At 65.4% G+C, this 24,864-nt stretch overlaps 2 protein-coding genes across 3 annotated transcripts; both read right to left on the bottom strand.

Moving 5' to 3' along the window:
* Positions 1-216: 216 nt before the first annotated feature.
* On the bottom strand, positions 217-6,139 carry PYGO2 (pygopus family PHD finger 2). 2 transcript variants are annotated; one of them, XM_037883397.2, is made up of 3 exons: positions 5,905-6,139; positions 4,583-4,632; positions 217-3,922 (listed from the first exon to the last, which is right to left on the bottom strand). In XM_037883397.2, exons 1-3 carry the CDS (start codon positions 6,026-6,028, stop codon positions 2,858-2,860), a joined length of 1,239 nt encoding a protein of 412 aa, XP_037739325.1. In that variant the 5' UTR covers positions 6,029-6,139; the 3' UTR covers positions 217-2,857. The 2 variants fall into 2 exon arrangements, with proteins under 2 accessions (XP_037739325.1, XP_027685837.2); XM_027830036.3 differs by lacking the exon at positions 5,905-6,139 and adding an exon at positions 5,000-5,573.
* A 1,094-nt stretch (positions 6,140-7,233) lies between these two features.
* Positions 7,234-19,310, bottom strand: SHC1 (SHC adaptor protein 1). Its single transcript, XM_037883402.2, is given in 13 exon segments — positions 7,234-9,136; positions 9,627-9,889; positions 10,051-10,215; positions 10,685-10,745; positions 11,155-11,238; positions 11,240-11,327; positions 11,572-11,698; positions 12,018-12,069; positions 12,426-12,488; positions 12,895-13,014; positions 13,956-14,019; positions 14,792-14,862; positions 18,734-19,310. Coding segments are annotated over 13 exon segments (1,833 nt in total). The 5' UTR covers positions 19,280-19,310; the 3' UTR covers positions 7,234-9,007.
* Between the last annotated feature and the right edge of the window lie 5,554 nt (positions 19,311-24,864).

Below are 24,864 nucleotides of genomic sequence, written 5' to 3'. Positions count from 1 at the left end.
AGGATAGGTAAGGAATGGTGTCCCGAGCCTCTGTTTGTCAGAGGGTGGAGATGGATGGCAGGGGAGAGATCACTTGATCCTTACCTGTTAGGTTCACTCTCTCTGGGGCACCTGGCATTGGCCACTGTCGGCAGACAGGACACTGGGCTGGATGGACCTTTGGTCTGACACAGTAGGGCCGTTCTTACGTGTTTCAGATGGACGGACAGACAAGAGTCTGATTTCAAAGAGTTTTATAGCTGGACAATACAAAAAGTTTTCCTTTAATGCTCAGACGGTTAAAATGGGGCAAGACTGTGCCCCCTGGTCCTGCAGAAAGCTCTGGGAGGTTAAAAAACGATTACAAACCACACCAGCAACCACTTTACAAAAGGGAACAAGTCATCAAAACAGCAAAAAATTAACAAACCCAGGAGATTCCCCCAACACACCCGAGAGCATCAGGGCCCAGCCAGCTCCAAGCCATTCACACAGCACACAGGCCAGCTGCAGCCCTGTCCAGGGTGCCCAGCGAGGGTTGGGCTGACCCATGGCTACTAAATACGAGCAGCTGTTAGCCAGCTAGCAGTCCTGCATCCGGGCAATGTGTGTATGCAGCTGGGTAAAGTGTTCGCCTACCAACACAGCCCCTGTGCCATGTGCCAAGCTGCTCCCAGTGCTTCTGTTCTCAGCTCAGACCACTCACCCTGTCCATTCCCCACCCACAGCTCATGACAGGCCCCCACCACTGGCCTGCCCACCCCCCTCAGCCATTTGGAGCAGGAAGATCCCATCCCATCTACCAGGCCAGGCCGATGGGTTCCCCGCTCCCCCCAGGAGTCTCTCTCTCTGCTGTAACTGGTTCCAGACAGTTACACCCCTACTCCTGGCTTGCTAATCTCACTTTGCCCCACTGGTGGGAAGCAAGCTGCCCCCTGCACCGGCTAAGGGGAGTGCTCAGCCCCTGTGGCTCTGCAGCTCTTGCTGACACCAGAAGCAAGCGCAGGGCCCTGAATCCGGGAGTCTGTTTCAGAATCCCCATTTTGAGTTAAAAGTGTGGGAGCCGAGAGACCTTCACAAACACGACTGAGTGCAGCCGCTGCCTGCCTGAGCCCCCACAGGACCGGCCATGACAGCGACCGGCCAGGCAGCCGCGGGAACCCAATGGGCTGGTGATCGGAGCAGCACGGGAGGATGGGAGCCAGGGAGACAAGCCCTGCAGCAGGCTACATCCCTGGTACAGAGGGAAGGGAGGCACCTCTGTGCTGGGCTGCTGGCCACCCCAGGAAAACACCTTCACACCCACTGCTGCCTATTGCCTGCGCCCTGTGCGCGGGAAGGGGGGCAGGAGGGACTCCCGGACAGACTGAGCTGACAGTGCCATGCCGTTCAGAAGCTGCTTCCACGGGCCTGGGTCCCCCTGTGCCAGAGGATGTGGCCGGCTCACAACATGTGCATTTCCGACCTGTGCGCCCCCCACGCTCCGGGCACAGCAGGACCTGCCGCGCCTCCCGACCCCATAGCCTGCCACGTGTGACATAACCCACGGTAGAAAGGGGCACGCACAGCTTCTGCTCAGCTGCGTAACCGCCCACTGGCTTTCCTGGGCGCCCAGGAGGCAACAGGCACCGTCCAACCAATGATGAAATGGAGCAGCCCAAAGTGCGAGGACATTAACGATGGCTGCGTAGCCTCTTGGGCCATGTCTCCCAGCTGCTCTCAGCAGCCCCTCGGCTGGAAGGTGACTCGTAACCAAAGCTGGGTCTCACCTTATCTGGGTCCAGGGCTGGAGCTTTACGGAAACCCGCAGAGCTGTTCCTCCCGGGGGGCAGGGTGCCGAGAGCACTGGGGCCGGGGGTCTCATCGCAGATGCTATTCAAGAGTGATCAGTGACCAGGAGAAGCCACCTTGCGCCTGCAGCAGGCCAGGGGCAGGCCTGGCTCAGCCCAGCCAGGCAGAGCAGGCTGGGGCTGCGCTCCAAGGGGCCTGCGGTGTAGATACTGGGGACGTGTGTGGAATCCCGGCGAGGCGTGAGCACGCGTGCAGGGCACCGGATGCGGCCTGGGGAAAGGGAGCGAAAGCCGCCTTCCCAGCTGCTCAGAGGCACGCTGGCAGCCACACCTTGTGCCACAGACCCAACGCCCTCCCCTCCGGCAACAGCACAGGGCCGAGTGTTGCTTGGGAAGCGGCAGCTCAGGGGTGGGACAACCCCCCCCCCCAGTGCAAAGGGCTCAGTGTGCTGGTTCTGCTACAAGCCCCTGCCAGGAGACCGAGCCCTGGCTGCTCCCAGCCCTGGCTGCCGGGGGCAGGGGATCTGTAACGCTGCTCTGGGCTGAGCTCCCAGCTCTAGTGGTCACACCACAGCTCCCCCACAACCAGGACACAACCCCCGCCAGCTCCGCCCCGCTTCTACCCCACAGAGACTGCTCCAAGCATCAGCATTTGCAGGACACCCCCTGCCCCAGGGCTCTCTGTGGGACAGTTGTTTACTCTGCCCCCAGACAGAAACTCTGGCGCCATTGGCTCAGCTCGGCCAGTAACAGAGACCTCAGAGCCCCATTCTGGACTTCACACTCTGGGCTGGCAGATGTGGGGGCCAGGAGGTGGGAGGGGGCCAGGAACTGGTCTTGTCTCTCCTTCCGATGGATGCTCCGAGTATTTTAAAGGGGCATGAGCTGCACTAGGTCCAGCCACACAGATGAGCAAGAACAGAGAGGAAACGTTACCAAAGCCAGACGCCAGCACTCAACATCGTCTCTTGCACGCAGGGAGAGAGGTGGCTACAAAAGAAGGATGGGGGGGAGTGGCCCGAAAACCAAGCAGGGATCTGTACAAGGTGAGGGTAGCATGGCCCTCCCTAGCTGGGCCTAGCGCCCGCTCAGCCGTCATTGGCCGCCACCAGCTGCCCCATACCCTCCCGGATGTACACTGACTGGATCTCCTTGGTCTTCAGGCAGTAGTCACAGGCCCAGACGGCCGAGGCCTCGGTGGTGAGCAGCCCGTAGGCATTCTCCGTCATGCCTGTGCACTCCCGGTGGAACCACTTCTGGCAGGAGGCCTCACACAGGATGGCGTCCTGGTCATCGTTGACCTCGCTGCGGCAGGCCCCGCAAGGGTACACCAGGCCCGGTGGTGGCTGGTGCCCAGAGTTGCCAGACGCCTTGCTGGAGGGAGGGAGGCTGTTAGCTTCGGGGGTGCTGCTGCTCCGGCTGGCGCTGCTGGGGGCGAAGCTCGGCTGGGCCCCGTTCACCGCAGCTGGCGAGCCTGAGTGCAGGTCCTGGCTGAAGGTGCTGGGAGGGGGGTTGAGGTTCTTCCCCCCGTCATCCCCTCCAGCCGGGAAGCCAGGGTCAGCCCCAGGGAAGGGGCTGGTGTTTGGGGGCAGGTTCTGGCTGGGCCGCTGCATGGGAGACTGTCCAAAGAGATTGGCAGGCTGACTGAATCTCTGGGCCATGGGGGGGCCAGCAGGGGGATTCAGGGCAGGCCCTGGTGCCATGTCTCCCCGGGGAGGCTGCCCCATGGTGGGGGAGATCATGGGCCCAAAGCCCCCGACTGGCCCCTGCATGAGCTGCCCTGCGGGGGGGCTGAAGCTCTGTCCGAGAGGCTGGTTGAAGGGCTGGCTGGGGAAGCTCATGCCACCAGGCTGCACGTAGTTGGGGTTCTGGGGGGGCATGCTGAAGGCTGGGCCCATCTGGCTCGGGGCAAACGGCAGGGGCTGCCTCCGCATGGCCTGGGGGCCCCCTCCGTAGCCTGGTGGCACCTGGGATGTCATGCCCCCCTGCATGCGGAAGTTCCCAAAGGGCACAGGGTTGCCGAGGAACGGAGCCGACGAGGCCCCCACTTTAGGCGTTCCAAAGTCATCTTCAAAGGGGTTGGAGGCCACCAAGTGGTCGACCATTGGAGTTGGGGGCGGGGCAAACTCTGAGAGATGGGAATAGGCAGGGCCCTGTGGGGAAAAGGCACAGGAGTTAATGAGGGGCTCACCCATGCAACAATCAGACATGTGGGGCCCGGCCTGCCAGAAGCACAAGGCCCTCAGCTTCCTGCTGGTGCCAGGAAGGGCCTGGGAGGAGAGAGATAGCGAGCACTGGCAGTTCCTCTGCATAGCCTGGCAACCGACGGCATTCAGAGCAGCAGGAAGCTGCCCCTCCCGGAGCCTCACGCTACTGGGAGAGGGGAAGATAAGCCCTGGCTGGTGCAGGGACCCTGGGCTCCTAGCGCCATCCGTGTCAAAGGCATCTGAGGCACTGGGATAGTCCCCAGCCCATGGGCACAGCCAGCACCGGCTGCTTTTAAGGATGGGCACCGCTGCCGTACAGCCCCACGGGCTGTGCGCTGCTCCATGGGGGCGTGCACATCCGTCCGTTGGCCCTGATGCAGGGCCAGCTCCCTTGCTCTCATAGTACAAGCTGCAGGACACTCCAAGCAGCCCCAGGGTTTGGCTCCAACCTGCTGTGGGCGGGGCTGTCTGTGCCGCCAGAACCTTTTGGGGTTCTTTCCCCCAGGTGCCATGCATGCACTCGTGTCGTGGTGCTGGGCTGACCACCTGGCCCCCACCCTTCTATCACGGGGTTTGAATGCACAGGGTCCCAGCTGTGCCCCCTACCTGAGTGTTGGATTTGCGCCGTTTCTTTTCAGGGCTCTTCATTTGCAGACCTGTGAGAGGAAGCGCCAGTGAGTACAGTCAACCCTGGCATGCCCTGAAGACATCCTGTCCCCCATTTCCCCCCGACCTACGTACGGAGGGAAAATAAGGACCAGCACCTCCCCCAACCCTATGCTCCCTGTCTCAAGCTGGCCCTGCACAAAGAACAGACACCCCCAAACTCTCTTCTCCCACGAAGCCTCCCTGTTCTCACACCCGACCTGCTCCCCCAGGGCAGGGGCTGGGCAGGCTCCAAGGCACGGGCAGCGTTTCCAGACCACTAATGATGGGACAGAAGAACTTTATGGCCTGAGAGGGTCATGGATAACTCATCTAGGGAGAACAGGAGCAGCCCATGGCTCCAGGACTGAGCCGCACCATGGCCCTGCATGCACATCCCCGGTTCTCAGCCGCGTGCAGAGTGGCTGGCGTCCCGGTCCAGCTCCCCCAAGAGCTCCGGTCCCAGGTGAACGCGTTCCCTTCCCCCACAAAGGGCCAGGCTCCAGATGGGTTCAGCGCAACTGTTGCCCGTGCAAGCTCAACCTGCGTGCAGGAAGGGCCGGAGGGGACGGCTGCTGCACCCTGCCAGGACTGAGCTCGGCCTCTGCGCGCCGGCCCCTCCTGCGCTGCAAAAACGCCTGCCAACCACACCGTGTTCCACAGGCCTGCTGGGCCGTGCCCCGCTGGGGGAGGCCAGGCACACCTCAGCCCTGGGTCCGCCCCAATTCACCCCCTGCCTGCTAGGACAGACAGGGGACGGCCAGACCCCCTTGGAAGCACCATGGGGCAGGGACCCATGGCCCAGGCTCTCCGTGCAGAGCGCCAGACATAGGGGCCAGTAAGATGGGGCCCCCGTGGCCCTGCCCAGGGGAGAAGGGTGCCATGCAGACCCCACCACCCCTCGCTACAGCCCAGCATTTACCAATCCCGCAACAGCCCTGCCAGCGTCAGCGCCCCACATCCCTCAAAGCCCCCCTGGCCTGCCAGCCCCCGCCAATCCGCCTTGCCACAGTTCCCTCACCCCCTTCGAGTGCCCCCAGCCCCCCCCCAAACCCCCAACCACCCCCCGCCCCCAGCCCCCCCGGTTACACCCCCACGGGCCGCCCTGCCCCTCGCCCCCAGCTCCCCTGGTTACACCCCCACGGCCCCCCCGCCCCACGGCCCCAGCCCCCCCGGTTACACCCCCACGGGCCGCCGCGCCCCACCCACCCCCGAACCCCCAAGCACCCCACGGCCCCACCTCCCCCGGTTACACCCCCACGGCCCCCCCGCCCCGCTCTCACCCCCCTTCCCCTGCTTCCTGCCGGGCCCGCCGGGGGGGCCACTGCCCGGCGGGTTGGGGGGCCCCGGGGGGGGCGGCGGGGCCGGGACTCCTCCCTCCAGCTTCTCGGGGTGCGGAGCCGCCATGGGGGGCCCGGGGCTCAGAGCCGGGGGGGCCCGGGCAGCGCCATGGCTCCGGCCCGCACTCAGGGCGGCCGCGCCGGAACCGGAAACTAGCCGGGCCCTACCACCGCGGGAGGGGGGGGAATAAACCATTCCCCACAGGGGCGGCCCCACCACTCCGTGTGCGGTAGGTGGGACAAACCATTCCAAGCGGGAAAGGGGGGGCGAGCCCTACACAAGCCTGGGGTTAGACTGTTCCACACACCGGGGAAGGAGGGGGCGCTGGAACAGACCATTGCGACAGAACCGGGGGGGGGCGCTGGAACAGACCATTGCGGCAGACTATTCCACACACCGGGGAGAGGGGGGGGCGCTGGAACAGACCATTACGGCAGACTATTCCACACACGAGAGGGGGGGCGCTGAGAACGGGGGGGGGCGCTGGAACAGACCATTGCGGCAGACTATTCCACACACGAGAGGGGGGGCGCTGGAACAGAGGCAGAACAGGGGGGGGCGCTGGAACAGACCATTGCGGCAGACTATTCCACACACCGGGGAGAGGGGGGGCGCTGGAACAGACCATTGCAGCTCGGGGAGCCCCCCACCCTGGGAGCTGAGCCCCTCCCTGGGGCCCGGTGCCCATGGGGCACCCCCAAGCTGGGCCCTGCCCGGGGGCTAGAGGGAGGCCAAGCCCCAGGGAGCCAGAGCCTGAGCTCCCCCCTTTGCCCCCCACTGCTTCCCCCAGGAGCTGGGCCAGGTGCTCCCAGGCCAGCTCTCTGGGGCTGTCCAGCGCCTCCAGCCGGCCTGGTGCGAGCGGCCGTCACAGGTGGTGGCTGAGCCCTGGCCCCGCTCTGAACGGCCGTGGCTGGGGGGCAGCTGGACGCAGGGCTGGGGCGACGCTCTGCTGCCCGCCCGCTGCTGGGATGTTACCTCATTTGCAGCCGCCAACCGCGGCAGGAGGCACCTGGGCGGGGGAGATCTCAGGCAAGGGAGGCCGAGCAGGGGTAGTTACTCGCCCTTGTAAAGCTCAGGGTCTAAGAGCGTAGGAGAGGGGCTGCTGGGGCCCAAAGGGCAAAGCATGGTCCCGCTGGCTCAGAGACTCCTCAGCCAAGCACACGCCCTGTGTACCCTGGATAAAGAGCAGCTGCTGGACACGGCCGCAGCATGCCCCTTCCTGCACGTACCCCTCCCGCCACGTCAGACGAGGAGCCACTCACAGCCATGCATTAAAGAAATACTAACTTTAATAATAACCATCCGATTCCTTTGGTATAATCAAGACCTGGTAACAAATCAAACCCATATAAAGGAGAGAGAAGGGAGAGGGGAGAAAGCAAAACCCTCCCCGCATCTGAGCCCAGGCTGACTCCTCCAGGGGGGAGCAGGAGGCGTGAGGGCGAGGGTGACACTTTGGCTTCTGAGTATAACAATGTGCATGCAACACTGGGATCCCCACGGTCCATGCAGATCCAGGGGTGTGCAGGCTCCATGCCCTGCAGGGAGAGGGCTCACCTGCTATAGCAGCAGAGCCAGGGAAGCCCAGAAGGCTGTTCCTGGCGGACGCTGCTTAGCGCTGGCTGGGGAAACAGCAGAGCTCAGGCCAGCAGTTTTGTCCATTCCCCTGGGACCTCAGCACCCAACTTGTCCCCTGATGTGGGGAGTTCTGATTCCCCCCTTGCGGCTACCATCTTGCTGGGTGCTACGTGCTTCCTTTGGCTGCGTGGTTGGCCTAGGCCAAGCTGGGGTACAGGGAACTGGCTGTGTCACACCCTGCCCAAGGGGCAGCAGGGCATAGTGTACAGCACTGCCCCCCCAAAGCGCGGGGGGGCCAAGGGGCTCTTGCCTTCCTGTGGAGAACCCCATTTACCACACCTAATTTCCATCCATGCCCCTCCCTGGACACAGGCTGGGAGTTGCCTTCCAGGACGAGGCGTGGGACAGTGAGCAGCCTGCTGCAGAAGGAGCCACCTGAGCCCTGCTTCCAGCCAGCAGGACACTGGGATGGGAACAGGCCTGGCTGTGGCCTCTGGGAGCCACTGGAGCCTTGCGTGAGGACAGGGGCTGTGCTCCCAGCGCTCCCCCAGCAGCCAGGTGGGCTGACTGCTCGCCCCAGCCTGCCCCAGGGCCAACTGTTTTGCATAAGTATCTGGGACCTGCGGAGGGTCAAGGCACAGAGTTAATACGTAAAGTGATTGGGTACATTCGGTGTGCGGCCGGCCCAGCCTTGTGCTTCGCGGAGCAGAGAGCCAGGTTCACCCAGGGAGGGCAGGGGGCCCTCCACTCCCGGCCTCTGGGGAAGATCTCCCTTGTTCTTGCCCTGTGCAGCAGGAGCCCTGGCCCTGCTCTGTGGTGCGGGGTAGGGGTGGCTCTCCCAAAGGGGTCAAACAGGTGGTGCCACCCATGGGTACTGGCCCCTAGGGATTGCAGGGGAATGGCAGATGAAAATCCAGCCCTTCCCTGCTGGGGGTGAGCTGCCTCTCAGGGGAGGGCGGGGACCAGGAGCGCTTGGCAACCTCCAGACAGGCAGGCCTCTGAGCCAATAGGATTGAACCATGACCTTCCTCCCAGAGGCTCAGCAGGCACTTAGAGGTCGGGGCAGGCTCCCTCCCAGCCACCCTGCCTGAGCGGGGATGAACACGGGACGAGGGCGAGCGCACGTGGCTGTGATCGGCCTTCGGAGCAGTGCCCGCAGCCGCCCACAGGGCTGGAGTTTGGTGCTAGCGGAGGCGTGGCTGGTGCAGCTCCCTGGATGCAGAAACAGGCCCCCTCCCTCTGCCCCAATACCCAGCCCGGGCTCCCCCGGCTGCCTCCAGCTCTGCTCTGTCTCTAGGGGGCTGGTGTGAGCCCAGGGAGTCTGAGCTCCTGGCGGTGAGACGGGGAGCCCCAGGGCCTCCTGGGGAAGCAGCGGCTGAAACAGTCCAAGAGCCCTGCTGGCAGAGAGGGGATGAGAAGGCCAGGGTGGGCAGGGCCCGGGGGGCTCCGCCGAGGCCCCCGCGTGCCTCACAGTCTCCTCTCCACAGGCTGCTGCAGGCACAGCTCGCTGCCCGCTGAGATGATGGGCAGGTGATTGTCCATGTGGTAGCTGATCAGGTGACTGACGCTCTCAAAGCGATGATCCTTCGTCCGCACCTGCAGGGGCCAGAAACCGGGCTCAGGGGACGGCCAATAAGTGGGTGGAGCCAGGAGGCACGTGCGCCCTCTTGTGACCAAATGAGACATGGCAGCACAAACCCCGCAGCGACGAGCCAGTGTCCTGTCCCGTCCACACACGCCCCTTTGCAGGACCCAGCTGAGGCATCTCCAGGAGGGCGGGGTGGCCGTACCCACCTCCGGGGCGCGGATGGCTAAGGGCCCATGGGGCTGAGCTGGAGCCAAGGCCGGAGCGGGGCAGGGCTCCTGTCAATTGTTCTCACATACAAGAACCCAGGAGCCCATGGGGGGCAGGAATATGGGGTGCTGGCCCTGTGCCCAGCTGGCACCCCAGGAGACCCGCAGGGTAACACTGGGCAGTGGCTTGGCTTTGCTCTGGGCTCCCAGCTCTGATTAGCTCTTCCCCTGAGCACCAAGCCTGTAGGACTGGGGAAGGGAGCCCCGCACCATGGCCCCAGGGCTGACTCACCACTCCCTCGGGGTCGACCAGCAGCAGGTGCTTGGGCTGCCCGCCCTGCAGCCCGGTCAACACGTACTGGCCCGGTGTGGTGGTGCTCTCCCGCACCAGGAAGTCCCCGTTCACCTTCAGCAGCTTCTCTGCCTCCTTGCGGCTCATCTTCCCGTGGTACCAGGGCTCCCGCCGCAGCTGTTCCTCCATGGAGGCCAGGAGCTGGGCCGGCGGCAGCCCCACCGGCACCGCGGGCGGGACGCGCAGGGCGTCCTCAAAGGGCTCTGCGGGGGGAGAGAAGCAGGGGTTGGATGAACACGGAGCCCATACCCATGCCGTGCCCTGAGGCTCTAGCCGGTTGGACAGAGGCAAGCTAGGCCCCTCAGCCCAGCAGCCATGCAGAGCTGGCGCAGGGGGCCAGCAGGACGGGCCAACCCTCACTCACTCATGTCGAAGAGGTCTCGCTGGGCACTGCCGTTGGCCGTGCCCGGGATGCTGGTGGCAGAGGCCTGGCGCGACCTGTCCAGGTTCTGCACGTTGACATAGGATGGGTCGTCAAACAGATCGGTGCGAATGGCTGGGCCGGTGCCGGGGGGGTATTTATCCCTTCCTGCAGGGAGGGGAGCTGCAGTTAGCAGGGCTTGCCAGCCCGAGAGCCAGACCTTCCCCCCCACCTCAGCTACAGGGTCCAACACCCCCCCGCTGGGCCTTGGGTTACCCCAGGGACAGTGGCAGAGACCCCAGCTAGGGGGCAGGAGGGGACCAGCCCCGCACTCTGCTGGGAGACCTTGATTTGCTCCATGTGATCCTGGCAAACCCAAAGATGATGCAGAACCGGACCTAGGGACATGAAAGCCCTGGGGCATTCAAGCTCCCTGCCCTGGCACACACAGGGCACTGGGCCTGGCACCACGGGTGATGCTCAGAGATTAGCCTGTCCCACTGCGGAGGGCAGCGTGGAGGCAATGCTGGAGCCAGCCCCGCCGCATGGGGCAGGAAGGCGCTGAGCCGTGCCAGGCCATGAGGCCCCCAGCAGGTGGGTGAGGGAACCTGTGGCACGGCTGCCCGTGGTCCGGTACCTTGGGCAGGAGGGTGCTGCTTCCGGGGCTCGTGCTCTGCGCTGGACATCTGGCCCACAGGCTGCAGGAGGAAGAGACAAGGCTCAGACTGCTCCCTTCTCCTCCCCATGCCCGCAGTGCCCAGCTCCAGTGGCCTCCAGCCTGACCATCTGCCACCCATCCTGCACCGACTGTCAACAGGCAGCCCCTTCGGGGGCAGACTGGCCTGCAGATGCCCCCTGTGCACGGACGTACCTTGCTAGGTTTCACCCTGGGGTCTGAGCAGGAAAGAGGGACTCATCGTCCAGATGGCCCTAGGCCCCCAACTCAGCGCTGAGTTGCTTCCCCTCTTTCTGGCCACACCATGGGGATGGCAGCTCCCCCCCACCCCAAGCTGGCCCCAAGGGACCCACCCGGCGCGGCCCTGGGAAGGGGTGCAGGGGGACGAGCCGGTGGAAGCGATACCCTCGCCCCCCCCGAGCGATGCTTACCAGCGTTGCCCCCAGGTGACTGGGCGTCTGCGTCGCGCTGGCACCGTCACGCAGCCGCATGTCCACCACGCCCCCGAGGGGGGGGCTCTTTGCCGGGGAAGTCATTGTAGTACTGGTGGTCCGACGGCTCTTCCTCCTCCTCGTCCCAGGCCGAGCCGTCGAACCCGGCCATCCTAGGGGTTGGGCAGCATGGGGTGAGCGGCAACGTGCCCCAGCTCTGCCACGCGCCCTCCGTTCCCCCCGCCAGCTCAGTGCCTGGCGCCCCACCAAGGGCGCTGGTGTTCCTTGTCTCAGGCCCAGCAGCCCCTGGACTGGACCCAGGCAGCCAGAGCATCCTGCCCAGAGCCCCGCCATCCGGCCAGGGAGCTCCAGGGGATCCTCACACCCTGCAGCACCCCTCTGAGGGTCCCCCCGTACCTGTCATGGGGCGTTACGAGCTTTGGGGGGTTTTTCAAGTACTGCTTGAAGCGCAGCTCGAAGGCCTGCCCAATGGTGCTGATGACGTCCTGCGCCAGGCCCTCGGGGCACTCCAGGATATGGCAGGCTGGAGAGGGAACAAGAGCAGGGCTCAGAGGGAGGGACCCTGCACCCACACCCACCCACCCACCCACCCCGGGCACTGCCAGGCTCCCATTACACCCACCCCTGGCCCACCCTGGCAGCAGGGCCCCAGCAAAGCAACAACTGCTGCTGCAGGCCCAGAGCCAGCCAGGGCGTCTCTGTGAGCCCAGCCTCGGAGGGCCGCCAGCCCAGCTCTCGTGGCCCCGGCTGGCAGGGGGGCAGCACTGGGCCGAGGCAGGCGTCCCGCAGTGGTGGGGTTAATGGCTGTGCCAGCTGGCCAGGAGGTGGCAGGAGTCACTCACCTCTCTGATTGACGGGGTCTTTGGCAACATAGGCGACGTACTCGGCAGTTTCCTGTGGGTGAGACGCGGCGGGTGAGGTGGGAGTGGCACCCAGAGCTGGGGGCACCACCCCACCCGTCGCCCACAGCCTAGTGCTCAGCAAAGCGATGGCAGTCCCAGGCATGAGGCCAGGGTGAAGGGCCGGGGGACGTACCAGGGCACCAGCCTGGCCCTGCTGGAGCGGCTCACCCCTGCTGGGAAAGTAACGGGGGTGCTGGCCAAATGCAGGAGCTTGGGTCAGAACGGCACCGCGAGCGGGCCAGCAGTGGGGGAGAGCTCCCCCGCCCCTCCGAAGGAGCCCTGGGCGGAGGGTGGGATGGAGCCCAGCCATCAGCGGAACCTGGACACAGAGCAAAGGCCCCCAGCGGCTCACTCACCGGGTCCCCCCCCCGAGGCGAAGGAGATGGACTGCATGTGATGGTTGGCGATGATCTGTGGGGAAGGGAGAGCCGTTGGTTAGACACAGCCCCCGGCTGCTCCGCCCAGCCAGGGACACCTGTGTGGGGGAGACACCCCCAGGGACATGGGGTCTCCGCCTGGCCTTCGGGCCCCCCCACCGCCCCTGGAGCTGGCAGCCATGGACCTGCCCTGCATGGTGCCCCGTATTGTGGCACCATGGGCCTGGGTCGAACCAGTGACCCTCCGTGGGGGCCCAGCACACAGGGTCTGAGAGGCAGGCCTGGCCTGTGTCCCCCAGGCAGACAGGGAGTGGAGCTGCAGAGATGGGGGCTGGGTAGGCAGGGGTGGGCGCCTCACTCCGGTTGCTCCCCAGCCAGAGCAGACAGGAAGTGGGATCTGTGGCCTCATCGAGCCCCCCTCCTCGCCCGGTGAGTCTCACCTGTTTGCAGTCGGACGCCATGAGGTTGAGGCTGCTGGTGGAGATGGTGAGGGTGATGGGCATGCCGGCAAACTTGAGGTTGCTCTTGCCCAGGATGGAGTTCAGCGAGCGGCCGCAGGGCTGCGGAAGCAAAGGACCCTCCGCTAGGGGGATGGGGCTGAGGGGAGAACACCCCTCACTGCCCAGTCGGGCCCCCGAGCGCCCGGGGCTCAGCCACACCAATGCTCCAACACTTCGCATCTACCGCCCCAGCCACCCCAAGCCTGGCACGGAGCGACCCGGGAGCCCCTCCACAGCAGAGCACGCCGTGGCCCTGGGCCAGGTGGGAGCAGAGCTCCGCTCCAGCGCAGCCCAGCCCCTGTGCAGGCCCCACTGCCCCTCACCTTCCAGGAAAGGCAGCAGCCCGGCCCCTCCGGCTCAGCCCTCAATCTCCCGCCACCCGCCCCACACTCATTAACCAGCAGCAGCAGCAGGGTCCCCCCACCCTGACTGAGGAGGGGAGGGCTGCGTTGGAGCACCGGCCTCGCTCCTCCATTAGCACCAGACAGGGCCGCTATCGATCAGCCCCCACAGTGGGGGGCCTAGCCCAGCCCAGCCACACCTGCCAACCCACTGCAAGGGGCAGCCGCAGGGGCAGCCAGGAGAGGGCTGGAGGCTCCTGCTCCAATAGAAGAGGGGGGGAGCAGGGGTGTGCATGGGCTCCCTCCAGAGACCCACGGGGAGGGGGTGTGCAAGTGCCTCCCGACTGCAAACACAAGGGCTTCCCAGCTCCCAGTGCTCCCCCCACCCCACCGAAAGCCTCCTGCCAGACACCAGTACTGCCTGGCTCCTAGAACCCGGGGTCAAATTCCCAGCTCTGACCCAGCTGAGCCGCGGCTGGGGTGAGAACACGAGCGTGTGGGAAGCGAAGGAGTCAGAGTCCTGCCCCTTTGCCCTGTGGTCCTGCCATGTCCGCTCCTCGCCCCCACCGCTGGCCCCAGGGAGTCAGCGCCAGGGCTGTCCAGACTCTGGGCCCCCCTCCAACCGCCAGAGCACGCTGCCTTTACCCGGCCTGGCCTTACCTTCCTCCTCCGGACGGCTCCTTTGGCACTGGGCACCGCCTCGCACACCAGGCTGATCGCCTCCCTGCGGAGCCACAGGGCAAAGTCAGGGCAGCCCCAGGGAGCGGCCAGGCCCCAGCCACTTCCCCCGATGAGCCCCCCACAGTATCCCTTCCCCCAGGGCCCGGTGACACACAGACCCCTGAGTGCTGGGAGGGCAGGCACAGATCTTAACCCACTTGGGGAGAGCGAAGCTACAAGGAGACGGGCCCCTAGCCCAGGGCCTGGAAGCAGCTCTGCAAGGGGGATTGGCCCTGCCCCCCAAAGAGGCTGCAGTCATTCATACACACGAGCCTTGCGCAAAGGGGCCAAGGGTTGTGGGCTGAGTGCAGAAAGGGGTGAAGGGCTGGGAAGGGCCTGCCATCCTGAGAGTCCCCAAACCATCCTCTCCAGCTGGGGGAGGGACACGGGCGGGGCCCCCTTGGCCTGGCAGAGGCTGGAGCGAGTGTCTGGTTTCGCTAAGCCCATCGACAGATGCACCGGTCTCCCTGGCACCGCCTGTGCAGCTGCGGTTCAGACCCCACCACACTCCTTGGCAGCTGCCACCCAGCAGCACTGGTGGGGGGCACCATGGGACTTGCTCTGGGCCCAGAGTGGCCTGGCTGCCTGATGGGCTCCCACCCTGCTTCACCAAGCTCAGCTCACCCGCAGGGCACTGGGTCAGAACCCCCCCCCAGGCCCATGGGCATCAGTGCAGGGGGTACGTGCGGGTGCACCTCCCGGCGTAAGGCCTCTCTGCCCACAGCCAGCTATTGTGCCTGCGGGGCTCACAGGAGGCAGGGCAGCCTGGGGCTCACCTGGTGACCTGCGTCCTGGTGTTGAAATCCAGCGCCCGCATGGACTGGAGAACTTCCACGCAGCCCATGTACTGCATGTGCAAGAGAGAGAGAGAGAGAGCATCAGACAGCAGGATGGGGTCAGCCCAATAACCCCCACGCCCACTGGGATGGCACAGCCCGGCCCCTCCCGCCAGCCCCAGGGCTGCAATGCTGGCAGGCTGCTCCCCTGCACTGGCTCAGCACTCAGGGTGCAGGGCCATTCCACAGGGCCTCCCCCAGCCCCACAGCTCCAGACACCCCAGCTCCCACGCACCATAGGATGAGCTGCAGGGGTGGAACAGGGGAGGGGCTGTGTCTGGGCACTGGCTGGCCTCACCGAAGGCCGTGCTCGGCTCCCCACGACCCCCCGTGGGCTCGCATGGGGAGGTGGGGAGCAGAAATATTACAGCGTGAAAGAACCCTCCCCGTGCTTCTCTAGGGGAGGGTCTGGGTTGGTGCCTGGCTCTGGGGCACCATCCCTGAGATGCCAACGCCCTCCAGGTGCCCCTTGGGGGATTTCCCCACACAGACCCCAGCACTGGCCCCAGGGCAGCTCAGCCACTGCACACGCCCAGCCCCCGGCCAGCTCAGCCACTGCACAACAAGCCCAGCCCCTGGCCAGCTCAGCCACTGCACACGCCCAGCCCCCGGCCCCAGCCAGCTCAGCCACTGCACACGCCCAGCCCCCCGCCCCAGGGCAGCTCAGCCACTGCACACGCCCAGCCCCCCGGCCCCAGGGCAGCTCAGCCACTGCACACGCCCAGCCCCCCGGCCCCAGGGCAGCTCAGCCACTGCACAACACGCCCAGCCCCCGGCCAGCTCAGCCACTGCACAACACGCCCAGCCCCCGGCCAGCTCAGCCACTGCACACGTCCAGCCCCCAGCCCCCAGCCCGCTCAGCCACTGCACACGTCCAGGCCCCAGCATCGCAGGGAGTTAGTAGGAGGAACCCACCATCCCCTGCAGGGGTCAGTAACCCACCCTCTCTGCTCCCACGACCCAGCCCCCCTGGACCCTCAGGAGGAGCCCTGTGTGAGGATGTGACACAGCAGGGAGGGGGGAGTGTTGACCTGGGAATGTGCCCCGGGGGTGGGAGACCTGAGAGCCTGTTACCTGAGCCGGGAGGGGGAGGGGGAGGTGACACCTCTGCCCGGGGATGTGGACAGAGGCTGCAGAAGGGAGCCTGCTGGGGGGGTTAGTTTCAGTTTGGGGCTGGGTGGAGGAACACAGGGAACCCCAGGGCTGGGGTCTAAGCTCCCTGCTCCCCCAGAAGGACTTGACTGAGGGGTCCTGGTTGTACCCACAAGCTCTGTTTTGGGCTGTGTTCCTGTTGTCCAATAAACCTTCTGTTTTACTGGCTGGCTGAGAGTCTCAGTGAATCCCAGGAAGAGGGGTGCAGGCCCCGGACTCCCCCACACTCCATGACACCCTGCACACCCGGCTAGATGACTAAAAGGGCACAATTCAAAAGCCCCATTCCCAGGATGGTTTTGGGAGCCCGCTAGTGCCCCCTTGGCTTGGCAGAGCCCTGAACCCTGCCTCTCTTGGCTGATGCCAGCTGGGTAAGCAGTGGCCCTGGGGGCGTCTGCTCCCTGCCCCCAGCTGGGCTAGGCACTCATGCCAGACACAGTAACTCTCACTTCTGCTTACCAAGAACAGAGCTTCTCTATTTAGTGCCCCCCAGGTGTGGCCTTGATGCTGTGGGGGGAGTCTCCGAAGAGCTAAATTCAGCCTTCCCTATCTCTTCCTATGCTGCGGGGATGGGGGCGTAGGGCTCTGAAGGGAGGCCCCCAGCAAGGGACTCTGAGCAGGGCCCCCTGCAAGCCCCTGCAGGCTAGAAACGGGGCTGTTTAATCCTGGCTCAGGTCACAAGTGAAATGAGTTGTCTGGTCTCCGCCTGGTGCTCCATGTGCACGTCCTGCCCAAATGCATTGCACCCACTCAAGACACACCCAGGCTGTGAGCTGTGTCAGCAGAGCTGGGGGGAGAGCAGTGAGCTGCCCGGCAGGAGGGGGCTGCCCAGCAGAGCTGGGTGTGGGAAGCTGAGTCCCCTTCCCTGGTCCTGCGCCCTGCCCCAGCCTCACCCCGTCAAGCCCCAGCCCCCGAGGTGGCTCTCAGCAGCAGGGACCAGAGCGGGCAGCCAAGCTGAAAAGCATGAGGCAAAGAGGAAAGGGCCAGCCCAGCTGGTGCAGGGGGAAGTGCCTGGCGCTGCCCCACCACGCACGGGGCTCTGCAGGCTGAGCTAACATTGCAGGCAGGCTCCAGCTACACCACCTGGGGGGAGACAGCCAGGAGTGCCCCAGCACCAAGGCTGAGGGCGTCTCTTGGAGCGGAGAGCTGGGATACTGTGCTCTAAGCAATGCACTGGAGTGGCCAGCGAGTCTGGCTTGGTGCTGCCCTCTGCCGCATGGGACCAGAGCCGCGGTGCCAGTGTGGGAGGCTGGCCAGCACATCCTGGGGTCTGTCCCCAGGGCCCCGTGCAGGGTTTAAGCGGCGCCCACGGACTGGTTCCAGGTGTTGTGTCAATACACCTCCTCCTCAGTTACTGGGAGTGGACCACATCCACCCTGACTGAACCGGCCCGGTCAGCGCTGGTTCCCCACTTGTGAGATAGCTCCCTTCTCTTCGTGTGCCGGTATAGTTATGCCTGGATCTGTAATGTTCCCTCCATGCATCTGAAGAAGTGGGGTTTTGACCCACGGAAGCTGATGCCCAAATAAATCTGTGAGCGGCTTTAAGGTGCCACCGGACTCCTGGTTGTGTAGGTATGGCTGGGCATGCCCAGTTACACCCGTGCCCAGGCACATGGGGCCAAGGGCGGTCCAGCGGATGGCGCAGCCCAGAGGCTTTGATCCCAGCATGGCCAGGCAGCAAAACACGCTGGAAGTTGCAGTCTCCACAGGCAGCTCCGAAGAAGCCCGTCGGACGGAGGTGCCGGGCACCGCGGGAGGGACCCCCGCTGGGAGCGGGCTCTGGCAAGCTGTGCTGGGTCACAGGGAGGAGGAAGGCTCCTGGCCCAGCGCCCAAGGGCCAATCAAGAGGCCGGCACCAATGCAAGTGAGGGAGTGTGGCAACACTTCCCCACGGAGCGGCTGCCTCGGCTTCCTGTGCCTCCTACAGTGCCCGTCTGAGTGAGCATCTGCCTGGCGGACGCAGGAGGCACCCTGATCCCAGCTACCCCCACCCCGCCTGCCAAACCACTCCACTCGCAGGGGGTGCAGCAGCCACCGGCCCAGGGCCTTAGAGCCATTAGTGTGCCCCCGGAGTGGGGGGGCGGGGCCAGCCAGCCTGGCTGAGGTGCACGAAAGGAGAAGAAAACCCACTGGGCACACAAAGGAAGCAGCTATGTCCAGAGCAGCTCCCCTCCCAGCCCGCAGAGGAGGGGCCCCTGGCAGGCCGGGGTTTGGAGACCTCGGGTGAAGCGCTGTGGCAATGGACAGGCAAGTTCCTTTCTCCCGGAGCAGCGGCACTGCAGAGCCACTCAGGGCCGGGGACTCGCGGGCCGCCCCCTCCATGCAGGCAATGAAGCGCCCTGGGCAGAGGGTTCAGAGACACTGCCCTGCCTGGCCCTCCTATTGTCTCCCCCGAGCCCCATCCTGCCCCCAACAGGGAGCCGCCCGGCATGGGCCCCGCCCAGATCCAATCCTGGCCTTCCCGGAACTGCATTTCCCCTGGAGGGCAGTGCCCAAAGGGGAAAGTGCCACCTGGGCCAGATTGGCAGGGCGAGCTCCCCACACACTGCCCTGCCCAGGGGCCTCTCTGCTGGGGCAGCCAGGGGCGTGGAGCAACGTCCCCTGCTGGGGGGCTGGGACAGCTGCTTAGGCAGTTGGGCCCCTACAGCCCAGTGCAGGTGTGGTCACCGCTCCTCCCTGTCCGCCCCCTGCTCCCTCCCCACCACGCCGGGGCGCCCGCTGCACTCACCCTGACGAGGTAGGAGACGCCGGGGCCCATGACCTTGTCGTCGGGGTGCAGCCAGCCGCGGGTGGGCTTATTGACGAAGCTGCCGTGGCGGGTCCATTCGTCGCCCCCCAGCTGGCCGCCTTCCACCCGCGTCTTCTTCCCGCAGCTCAGCTTGTTCATATCCTGGGGACAGACAGCGACAGGCCCCGCTGAATCGGGGCTGGGGGCGCCCGCCGCAGCCAGCGCCGCACCCGGCTCCCCGAGGCTCCCCGCCTCCTTCATGCTGACAGCCGAGAAGCCCCGCAGGCCGAGCAGGTTGGCGGGGTAGGAGAGCTTCAGGTTGGCCATTTTGGGGAAGAAGGAGCACAGGGTGGTGGGGCTGTCCTCGGACTCCGACGAGAGCTCCCCGATGGGCAGCATGGGGCTGAGGGAGGAGGACGACAGGGAACTGGGCACGAGGGACTCCACTGGGGACCCCAGGGACCCTGCGCCAGCCACTGTCTCCTCCAGGGAGGAGACCGACTCGTTCCGGAGGTGGCTGTATTTACTCTTCTGCAGCAGATCCATGCTGGAGGGGCTCAGGCAGGCCAATCCGGCTCCGGAGCAGGGTGGCTGGCCTGGCCCTTACGGCCTGCCCCTGAAGAGACCGAGAGCCTAGGGCAGCCAGCACCCTGTGTAGCAGGGACTCCAGAAACATGCAGCTAGACCAGCTCCCACGCCAGCCCCCCGCCAGCGCAGCGTGACCACTGGGAGAGCCGGCCCCGAGCCCCCGGCCAAAGGGACGCCGGGCGAGCGTCACTGGGAGCAGGCAGGAGGGAGCTGCAGCGTCTGGTCACAGTCAAAGCTCATCTCCCCGCGACACACAGCCCCCGTGCGCCAGCGCTCCCCAGGCAGCGGCGGACGGATCCCACCTCGTTACAGCCAGTCAATAACAAGCAGCGTGGAAAGGGCAGGACAGGGAGGGACACGCTGGTGCAGCCGGCTGGAGAGCAACCCCTGCCCCCTGCGCGATTCCAGCTCAGCTGCAGAGAGGAAGCAGGCGAGGCCGCTGGCTGCACCCGACGGGGCCCAGTGGGCGAGGCAGCCGGAGCCACAGGCTGAGCCCAGGGCTGCTGCTCCTCCACCTGTCAGGATATCCTCAAGCCGTGCTGCCCAGAGACCACTGTCCAGTCCAGTGCCCCCAGCCCTGCCAGCCTGCCAGCACTCCCTGGCCTGCTGCGCCAGCCCCTGCCTCCAGCCCAGCTCCTGCCGTCTCCAGCTAGCAGGAAATCAAAGGCATGAATATTTAAAGTCCGGAGACAAGGCAGCCACAGAGCGTGTTCCAGCCCAGCCCGGCTGCATTCTGGGCACCAGCCTGGAGCCGACGAGGCCCCCTCCGTGGGCGTGGGGGCCTTGGCCCACGTGCTGGGGCAGGGATGCTCCCCTCTCAAAGGCAGTGGGCAGCCACGCAGGCTTGGCGGGGGTCCCGTGGGCAAGGCGAGATGCGGCTGCCGCACGTGTCCAGCCAGGGCCTGGGGCCCCAGAGCCACAGAGAGGAGCAGGGAGCTGGGCAGAGACCGAGCAGGGCTGGGCGCTCCGGCTCCGGCCGGGCAGGGCGCAGGAAGCTGGTGCGTTCAGCTGGCCGCAGCCAGAGGTGCAGGCGGAGACTCCCCAGCTGCCGGGAGCTGGGGAGGAGCTGCTGCTTCCTGCATGGAGCTGGCTGTAAGTGACTGCGGCTCCCGGGAGAGGAGAGGGGGCTGCTGCCAATCGGAAGGGCAGTGCTGACTCACAGCCTCTGCCCACAGCCGAGGGGGGGGGCTCGCTCGCTGGCTTCCTCCCGAAGGGGTGTGGTCACAGGGAGTATCTAGAGCAGAAAATCAAGGTCACGGGCGTGGGGCGGAGCCAGGGGGGAGCACAGACCGGGGGTGCATTCTCAGTGCAGGGACACGTGGGCCTGTGTGCCGGGCGGGGGCACCACAGCTCTCCATGCTCACCCCCTTCCCCCATCCGGCCCAACACCCGCTGGGTGCCAGCTCTCCAGCCCGGGCAGGACAGGTAAAGCAGGGCCCCGTGGCACCCGACTCCAAACTCCCCTTTCCATGCTGTGCCAGACGCTCCGCCCCTCCCCGCTGTGGGTGGAGAGAGCCTTCTCCTCTGCAGCGCCTGTCACCCGCAGCAGCCGTCCCTGCCCTTCCCAAACCTGCCAGTCACTCTGAGCACCAAGCTTGCTCCAGCACTGCGGGTGCTGGGGGGCAGCACGCCGGGGCACGTGAGACCCATGTTCTCACGCCCTTTGCGTGTCACTTTCAGCCAGGCCCAAGCCGCGGGGAGCAGCACCCCCCCCCAGCCCATGCATGCTGCTGCAGCCAGCCCTGGACACGGCAGCACTGGGCTGAAGCCCGAGGCCTCTTGGGCAGGCTTGGGTCGGAGTTTGTACTAACTGAGGAGCGAGAGGGATACAATCAGCAACAGCCCCCAGGGCTGCTTGCAAATTGCCAGCTCCCCACTGGGCCACAGAACCGCGTCTGCAGAATACAGCTCTCTAGCCCAGCGGGCCCAGGCGAGGGAAGTTTGGGCTGGTGGGCAGTCCTCACTAGTGTTCAGAGTTAACGCCCACCTCAGGCCACACCGCTCAGAGCTATTGTTTCAGGCTCTCTGCAGACTCAGGACAACAGCTCTGCCTCGGTTCCACGCAAATCCCTTTGGCTGCTCTACAGCCAGAAGGGCTGGAAACACAAGGGGTGGACTCCGTAGCAAACGAAAGGCCCTGGCTCCACCACTGGACCCAACGCCATGAGATTTCACTGGTGGGTCCCCTTACGACTGCTCTGGCTCTGAATGGAGGCTGAGGCCGGAGCTGAGCCCCGCAGGGCAGGACGGATATTCCTGGGTGTGGCCAGCCCCAAAGGCTAAGCGTGAGTAAACGACACTCCCCCAGCCAGACACATCGCAGGGGAGCACCGGCTCCAAGCCTCGGAGCAGCACCGCCACCTTGCCATGGCCACGCCCCCCATACAGGTGTCAGCGCTTCCCAGCTGCGGTGCGAGCCCTGGCAGGCAGCCACGAGCAGCGAGGGAAATGGAAATCTGGCCAAGGCTGGAAATAGCCTCCCGAGCAGCGCGCGCGGCGTCGCAAAGGGGCTGCTGCTAACTATAGCAGGGAGGCTCAGCCGGCCTCCGGGAGCCACCAGCACCACAGACAAGAGTCCTCGGGCGCAGCGGTGAGACCCCCGTGCACCCCCACCCCCGGGACATCCCCGTGCACTCTGCACCCCCACAAGATCCCCGCGCACTCTGCACCCCCACCCCACCCCCGGGAGATCCCCGTGTGCCCCCATCCCACCCCACCCCCGGGAGATCCCCGCGCACTCTGCGCCCCCACCCCACCCCCGGGAGATCCCCGTGTGCCCCCATCCCACCCCACCCCCGGGACATCCCCGTGCACTCTGCACCCCCACGAGATCCCCGTGCACTCTGCGCCCCCACCTCACCCCCGGGAGATCCCTGTGTGCCCCCATCCCACCCCACCCCCGGGAGATCCCCGCGCACTCTGCGCCCCCACCCCGGCAGATCCCCGCGCACACACCTGCACACACTCCTCCCAGCACCATTCACCAGCGCTCACCACAGCCTCTCGCACCAGGGAATGACCATTCCAGGGGTCCCTGCACAGTCCGTGCGAGAGCAGAGCTCACTCTGCCTGGGGCCCAGCAGCGCTGCATAGCCACTTGAAAGAAATGCAGGAAGCAGCGACCCACCTAGCCGGGATTTCCCTGAGCCGAGCCCTGCGTGTTCCACCCCACGGCCGAGCCAGGCTGCATGCTCTTGGCAGGCAATGGAGGGGCCTGCGCCCCCCGGAGGCCAGGCTGCTGTGCGCTGCCCTCTGCTGGAGGGGCAAACAGCCAGCCAATGGAAATGGGGTCGAAGGTCACCGAGCAGCAAAGCACGGTGCCCTACCCGCCTATCACGCGGGGGTGGGGGGGCTGGAGCCGTACTCTGCCGGTGGCATCAGGTGCCCGGTGCAGACTAGCCCCAGCAGCAGCAGGAAGGGGGCAGAGCAGCCCCGCCTGAACCTCCCTGCTCTGCGCCTTTTCCACTCCCCCTGGAGCCAAGGGTCTGTTCATTGCCCGCCCCACGTCCCTGGAGCAGCTTCCGACAGCGCAGGGGCCAGGATAAAAGCTGGCTGGAGTCGCACACAGGAAGCAGCTGCCCATGGGAGCAGGGAGTGAGGGGCAAAGGGAGCGGCTCAGGGCTTTGCCTTAACTCCTTCACTCCCAGACCGGGCAGAGCCCCGGAGCACAGGGGTGGGGGAGCAGGCATGGGCAGCGAGGGCTTGGCGCGGGGCTCTACGCAACTGATCCAAACGAGACCTGAGCTCCACGAACTCACTCCTGATCTGCAGGTTCCCCCAGTCCCGACCCGCAGCCCCTGCTAGCCCAGCCGGGCTCCCCCAGCTCTGCTGGTGCCCCTCAATCCCAACTCGCAGCCCATTATCCCAGCCCTGGGCTCCCCCCCAGCTCTGCTGGTGCCCCTCAGTCCCGACCCGCAGCCCCTGCTAGCCCAGCCCTGGGCTCCCCCCCAGCTCTGCTGTGCCCCTTGTGACACAGTGGGGACTGAGTGGGGCGGATTGTCCTAGGAATGTGGCAGGGGAGTTTACTGGGACTTTCTGCATCGGTGATGAGATAGCAGGGGGTGACTTCACTGGCTGGGAGGATACCTGAGCCTGTAACCTGAGCCGGGAGGGCGGTTGGGGCCAGGTAACACCTTCTGCCCGGGAAGCTGGACAAAGGCTGGAGGAGGAGCTGGGGGGAGGCTGGGTGAGTGGGCTGGAGGGAGTTTCGGTTGTTGGAGTGGGCTGGGGAAGAGGAGAGAGCCCCAGAGCTGGGGTCTAAGCTCGTTAACCCCCAGAAGGGCCTGACTAAGGGGTCCTGTTTATGTCTGCAAACTCTGGTCTGGACTGTGTTCCCGTCGTCTCTAATAAACCTTCTGTTCTACTGGCTGGCTGAGAGTCATGGGGAATGGCAGGAAGTGGGGGTGCAGGGCCCTGACTTCCCCAAGCTCAGTGACAACTGGTGGCAGAGGTGGGATCTACCTGCAGCCGTGAACAATGAAGAGGGATTGACAGGGACAAGGCGTGCTGAAGAGTCAGAGAGGAGCGGTTTCGGGGGCTGGAGGAGCTACGCTTACCCCTGGGAGTGTGTGACCAGCGAGAAGGACTGTTGCAATAAAGGGGTCCCCTTGGGCACTGCGGTGAGCAGTCTCGGGGAGGAGGAGTCTGCAGCTCGACCCTGGGAGAGAGGTGGTGACCTGGAGAAGGGCTGGCCCAGTAGGGGTTCCTCCTGGACACCACCGCTCCAGCACACAGGCCTGCGAGTGGCCAGCAGGAAGATGTTTGGGCTGACTCCCGAGATGTACCAGAGAAGGTTCCGGAGTCAGCGTAAAGCCCCTGAGGGCACATATCTACACGCTCTGGTCTGGACTGTGTTCCTGTCGCCTCTAATAAACCTTTTGTTCTACTGGCTGGCTGAGAGTCACGGTGAATCGCAGGAAGTGCGGGTGCAGGGCCCTGACTTCCCCAATCTCAATGCCACCCCTCAATCCCGAACCACAGCCCCTGTTATCCCAGCCCTGGGCTCCCCCAGCTCTGCCGGTGCCCCTCAATCCCAACCTGCCCCCCCCTCCTATCCCAGCCAGACTCCCCCATCTCTGCTTTTGCCCCTCAATCCCGACCGCAGCCCCTGCTAGCCCAGCCCTGGGCTCCCCTGCACAACTCTGCTGGTGCCCCTCACTGCTGCCCCATGGTCCCCCTGCTAAACAGCCCTTGGTTTCCCAGACACGGAACACGGGTTACATGGACCTGAGCCAAACTGCAGAGATTTAGCAAGAAGAACAAAGTGGGACTTGAATGGGACTGGACAACTCACTTCACATGTGACGTGGGCCAGGCGGAGCCACTCCTGGCGAGCATGGATGCTCCTTGGTCCCCAGAGTCCCGTTTACGTGAGCGAGCACCTCAGCAGAGACAAGCAGTCAAGCTGGGGCTTCACCAAGATCTGCCCCAACACAAGGAAGCGTGCACGGCTCCCCCCAGCACAGCCCCCAACGGACAGCTGGGTAAACAACTCCCAGTCATCTGCTGGGAAACGGGGCTAAAACACACCCCTGGTTGCGTCT

The sequence above is a fragment of the Chelonia mydas genome, chromosome 24 (assembly GCF_015237465.2).
Source record: "Chelonia mydas isolate rCheMyd1 chromosome 24, rCheMyd1.pri.v2, whole genome shotgun sequence".
Taxonomy (NCBI): Eukaryota; Metazoa; Chordata; order Testudines; family Cheloniidae; genus Chelonia; species Chelonia mydas.
This window is presented reverse-complemented; position numbering and strand designations above follow the sequence as displayed.